Source organism: Humulus lupulus, chromosome 1 (genome assembly GCF_963169125.1).
Source record: "Humulus lupulus chromosome 1, drHumLupu1.1, whole genome shotgun sequence".
NCBI classification, from domain to species: domain Eukaryota; kingdom Viridiplantae; phylum Streptophyta; class Magnoliopsida; order Rosales; family Cannabaceae; genus Humulus; species Humulus lupulus.
The window spans coordinates 304093448-304099162 of NC_084793.1; the positions used below are offsets into that span (position 1 = coordinate 304093448).

At 35.0% G+C, this 5715-nt stretch overlaps 1 protein-coding gene across 1 annotated transcript; it reads right to left on the reverse strand.

The window, feature by feature from the left end:
• Positions 1–1237: 1237 nt before the first annotated feature.
• On the reverse strand, positions 1238–5481 carry LOC133812631 (sugar transporter ERD6-like 4). The gene is made up of 18 exons (XM_062246418.1): positions 5115–5481; positions 4931–4993; positions 4742–4831; positions 4312–4371; positions 4164–4229; positions 4009–4074; positions 3863–3938; positions 3655–3719; positions 3452–3544; positions 3182–3265; positions 2999–3083; positions 2581–2627; positions 2422–2484; positions 2276–2335; positions 2082–2147; positions 1931–1990; positions 1647–1761; positions 1238–1548 (listed from the first exon to the last, which is right to left on the reverse strand). Exons 1-18 carry the CDS (start codon positions 5313–5315, stop codon positions 1436–1438), a joined length of 1473 nt encoding a protein of 490 aa, XP_062102402.1. The 5' UTR covers positions 5316–5481; the 3' UTR covers positions 1238–1435.
• Positions 5482–5715: the final 234 nt, after the last annotated feature.

Genomic DNA, 5715 nt, shown 5'->3' on the forward strand with positions numbered 1-5715 from the left:
CTGTTCTTCGCATTTTGAGGTATTTTTGAGGTACTATCTTTCAAATCCTTTTGTTTCCCTCCACTTATTCCTTGGATCTGCGTGCATACTCTTATGCTGATCAAGGTCGTGATCCCACGGATCGGAAGTCTGTTACTGGTTTCTGTATTTTTTTGGGTGATTCTCTTATTTCTTGGAAAAATAAGAGACAAATTGTTGTCTCCCAATCTTCCACTAAAGTAGAGTACTATGCTATGTCATCTACTACCAAAGAAATTGTTTGGTTAAGATGGTTGCTTGTAGATATAGGTGTACGTTATTCTCAACCCACTCCTATGTATTGTGACAATCAGAGTGCCGTCCAGATTGCTCACAACTCAGTTTTTCATGAACACACCAAGCACATTGAGATTGATTGTCACATCATTCGTCACCACCTGAAGCTTGGCACTATCACTTTGCCTTTTGTTCCTTTTTCTTTACAGATTGCTGACTTATTTACCAAGTCTCATTCTATTTCTCGTTTTCAGTTTCTAGTTGGCAAACTCTCTATGCTTATTGTTGCTGCATCGTGAGTTTGAAGGGGGGAGGGGGGTGTTAGAGTTATTATTTGAGGACATTTTAGCTTTTTCTTAATTATTGTTATTTTATATCTTTTGTCTTATATAAAAGGCTTGGCTAATTAGTTTTGTAACCTAGAACTATTTTCTCTCTATTTTACAGTACACTCTAGCCTCTATTTTTCTCCCTTCATCATTTTGCTATCTCTATTTGAGTTTTATGGTTTATATCTTTGCATAATTATCACTGACCACTCTTATTATATATATATATATATATCTAAAAAAAAAAAAAAAAAAAAGGGATACAGAGTTCTTACTTGGAATCTATTACCCCACTACGCCACATCTACTCCTAAATAAGAATCAAAGTTCTTAGGCTTTTAATATGGAAGGGGTTAGATTTAATCAAACAATATCACAATTAATTTATTCACTATATGACTTATCACAATTAATTACTTTCCAAAAACTATTCTTATTATTTACTATCTATTGGTGAGCGAATTCGATCCTCTCTTACAAGACTCTCGTTTAATGTTCACCAAATAGTGAGAAGTGTCGTGATTTCGATTTAAACAGAAATACTAAACATATATATTTGCTTATATAAAAGGGGAAAAGAAATGATTGAGCAAAGTCTTAATTGCAAAATTCTCTTAGTACTGGCCTATGGGTTTGGGTTTGAAGCCAATATAGATATTAGAACATTGCAAACTTGCAGTTACTGGAATTTGAATGAATATTTCCTTTACTTGTTCTGTATGCCACATTTCATACAACAAAAAACAATCAATCACCTCTGCATGAAAGATATATATAAGAATTGTACACTAACAAAAACACTCGAGAACCGATCAAGCCACCATACAAAAAAGAAGGAAAGAACAGTAAAATCATCTGAAAGACTGCTGGATTTCTTCGAGAGTTCTTCCCTTGGTTTCTGGAACCCAAAGCGAAGTAAAAACAACAGTGAACGCAGTCACTACGGTGTAGATTGTGAAGGTCGCTGTTCATAATTAGCAAACCACCACATAAGTTAATGTGACATAACATTAAGATGTGTGTATAGTGTAATAAAGAAAACAGAGAGAGAGAGAGAGAGACCTCCACTACTCCAATTCAAGAGTAGGTTTGCAGTAAATGTGATAGCCCAAGATGTAAGCCAATTTAAGAATGTTGCTGCACTGCCAGCAAGACCCTTAATGTTCACCGGAAGAATCTGATAGTGTAATTTTAAAAGTTGTGAAGAGAGTCAGTATTCCATGCCATCATAACACATTATTGATACAAAAAAAAAAATCCTTCTTACCATAACCAAGTATTGAACATTTAAGTTTCACAGGATTAAGAGAACTATCACAATGCTTAACAAAATAAAAATTGCATACCTCAGACATAATAATCCAAGGAATAGGTCCCAATCCCAAAGAGAAGAATATCACCACAGCCTGGTAATAAACAATCCAACAAACAAATCAGTCTATAAAGGTGTAACAGTGCAAAATAAATCAATTGAAAGCAAGTAGAAAAGAATCAGACCACAAGCCCAACGAGTGAAAGTACACCCATCACTTTATAGAGTTGAGTCTCTTCTGACACAATCCCCTAGTACAAAGAACAGAAGACATCAAAAAGAAGACTCAGTATGATAATGTTAATAATTCTTAATTTCTTATAACTTAAAACTTGATAAAAGGATTGTAAATGTACAATACAAAGCCATTAATACCAACCTCTATATAAAAGGCAACTGCAACAACGAGGAGGCTAGTGGTCATTCCAACCGATGATACCTACAAAATGATTGAAATTTTGTTCATTTTCAGTTATATCTTTAAATTAAAAAGACAAATAATTACTGAATGAAATATGCCCATACAATGAGGAGCAGCCTTCGACCAGCTTTGTCTAACAACCAAGTTGCTACTCCAGTGGCCAAAACCTGTAATGACGGTCATTTTTAATGACATCAGTATAACTTATTTCCCAACACTCTGAATACTGACTTGATGAAGAAACATGTTATAAATGACTGTACCTGAACGGCCCCAAGTCCAAATGTGGCAACATTACTTGACGAAATCCCTGTTGTATCAATTGCAGTCAAGCAAATAATCAATATAAAAAATTTCAGCCAATAAAGAAAATCACCGCATAATTACGCAACCACACACTTAAGAGAAACCTAAACTGATGGTTATACATCCAAGCAGGGTTGTGAGACAAAATGAGGAGATATGGCAAACTTAAATTGATATACCCAGACATGTAAACAGAGAAAACTAAAGAAGAAATTACCAAACATAGCAAACAACAAATATGGTACTTTCTTACATAGTAGAATAAACTGTATCAATTACTCAAACCCATTTTTTAGTCAAAATTGTGTTTCACCCATTCCAGTGTGTGTGTCTGAATGATATAAAAGCTCAAACATCTCAAGAAGTAGGCCTAACCAGCATTTTGAAAGATGTTGCTAGAATAGAATAAGATGCCATTGATACCACTGAGTTGCTGAAGCACAAGTAATCCAATTCCTACCTGTAGCACAAACATCATCAAGAGAATAGAAATGAACAAAGTAAAATGATAAAAGTTGACATGGAAAGAGAGAGACAGAGAGAGCAAGTTGAGATTACCATCAAGGGAAACCAATATCTTCTTCTCTTGAGATCTGCAAACCGGATTGCAGTTCGCCTGTTTGATGATGACGCTACTGTTCTCTGTAGAAAGTAGATTGTTAAAAACAATAGCAATTTAGTGTGGAGCACAAGAAAGAATTTTTTTTATCTGCTATCATCTTGAACTTGACTAATCAAGTTGTGTGTTGTGTAGATGATATAATATAATTTGGAGCATAAAATTAGCTTGTCCTTTTTCTTTTAAGCAGAGATTTTTCAATTTGATACCTTGATATCATTCACTTCTGCAGTGATGTCTGTGTCAAAACCCCGCAAAACTTGCAAGGAGGATTCAAAATCTTCGGTCATCCCCATTTTGGCCTTCAAACACCCCAAAGCCAAAAAAAAGAGGTAAAGGGCAAACAAAAAGTTGTCAGTAGAATTTAGTGTGTCAACATTCATTTTATAAATTAACCAAATAAGACGCTTACAAGCCATCGTGGAGATTCTGGGATAAAAAATAATCCGGGTATCAGTATTGTGCATGGCAAAATTCCTGCAATAAATAGTTTATGTTCAAATTAGTTCAAAGTGCATATTAATCTTGTGGCACAAAGACTCCTTTCAAAATTGGGCAGTAAAAATTCCAAACCCATTGCAAAGTTTAGCAAGTAAATGAGTTGAAATATATGGGTTCACCTAACACGGCAAGCACTCTCCAGTTCACAAACATCCCCAACAAATAAGCCAGCATTATGCCGATGGTCACTGAGAGCTGTATGATTGATACAAATTCAGTTATGTGCAGAAACATAAAAAGAACAGTGTTAAAAAAATCAACCAACCTGGTTTACAGCCCCCAAGGTTCCTCTCATGTTTTGAGGTGCAATCTCAGCTATATATACAGGTACCTAGATGTAATCATCACTAATTAGTATCAGCCATGTTCTGAGCATTACCCCAGCAGTTCTAATAGAAAGAATCAGGTGTTGAAAAGTACCGTATAAGAGATTATACCAACACCAAAACCTTCCAACAATCTTCCCATGAACAAAAATGATGAATCCTACAATGAACCAAAGAATTATACACCACTAAAAGCTTGCTAGGATTAGAAAATGAAATGTGGCCAAATTATGGATAATTACTTTCGCAAATGATATCGTAAGCCATCCAATGATATTAGGAATTGCAGCAATCATTAGCGACTGTGATCAACAACACAAAGCAGCTCTCAGAAACTGTAACTCGGTATTTTCAACTGGTATTACATAATGCAAATAAAAGTATCCTCAAATCACACATACCAATTCTGTTAGAAAACAAATAATAAAAGTAAACTACTAGTACTAACATGGTTGCTGAGGTGAGAAAAACTACCAATATAATTTGATACTTTTCTAATTTAATCTACTTTCTTGAGGTTAAAGTGATCATTAACATTATCTTGCTCCCGTGTGAATAGTAATCAAGTTTGGAAAGACATAAAGATATGAAGAAAGAAAATTTAGTGAATAGTACTACATAATCTTACACCATATTGAATAGTACAATCAAGTAAAGAGATTCAGAGCATACCCCTTTACGCCCAATGTATTCTGCAATCTGACCACTTGCTATTGCCCCAACCATGGCACCAACATTTGATAAAGAACCGAACAAAGAATACTGAACGTAGCCATTAAAACTCAAATCAGCAAGAGGTAATAATACTAATACACAGAAGGAAACCTCAACAACAAATCACAGCATGAGCCAAAGCCACACCTCTGAAAGAGTAAGATTAAGATCCTTAATGATTGCCGATTGAGTTGGAGAAGAATACCCACACTGCAACACAAACAAAATCAAATTCAATTCAATCTACACAAAATTTGACCGTTAGTTGGAAGATGAACAGGAAAAAAAAAACATTGAATGGAGAAAGCAAGTGGAGTTGAGATTGAGAGACCGTGAATCCGAATTGGATTGGACCCAAAGCTACGATGAGGACACAGAGCACAACGGAGATGGAACCATCACGGAGAACCTGAGCGGAGGAACTGATAATGCTAGATGACTGTCTCGACCCCATTCTGTACCAGCTCCCGGTGTGGATGAACGGTTTCCTAAGGTCCCTTCCTTCATCACTACTCTCATCCCTGAAACTCATTCTAGCTTCCTATGCAAAACTCACCTCTGAATCAGTCAACTGCAATCATCTATACATACATATATATATATATATATACAGAGGAGAGAGAAAGTTGGTCTGTGCGAGTGAGGATCGGATGGGCTTGGCTTGGGTGAGAGATTTTGTAGAACGATTGGGGCATGTGAATACTGACTCGTGTTCATTATTATTATTATTATTATTAACACGAGTTTTTGGACAAGGATTTGTAACTTTTTTTTAGTTAGGTGGTTTGTTTTATTATTTATTTGTATTGATAAATTATATTTATTTATTATTATATTATTTATATTTTGTAAAATAGTTTAAATAGAGCTCCAAAACAAATTTTGGTCAAAATTCTCTCAACTAATATCACAAATAATTCACTAAATTAATA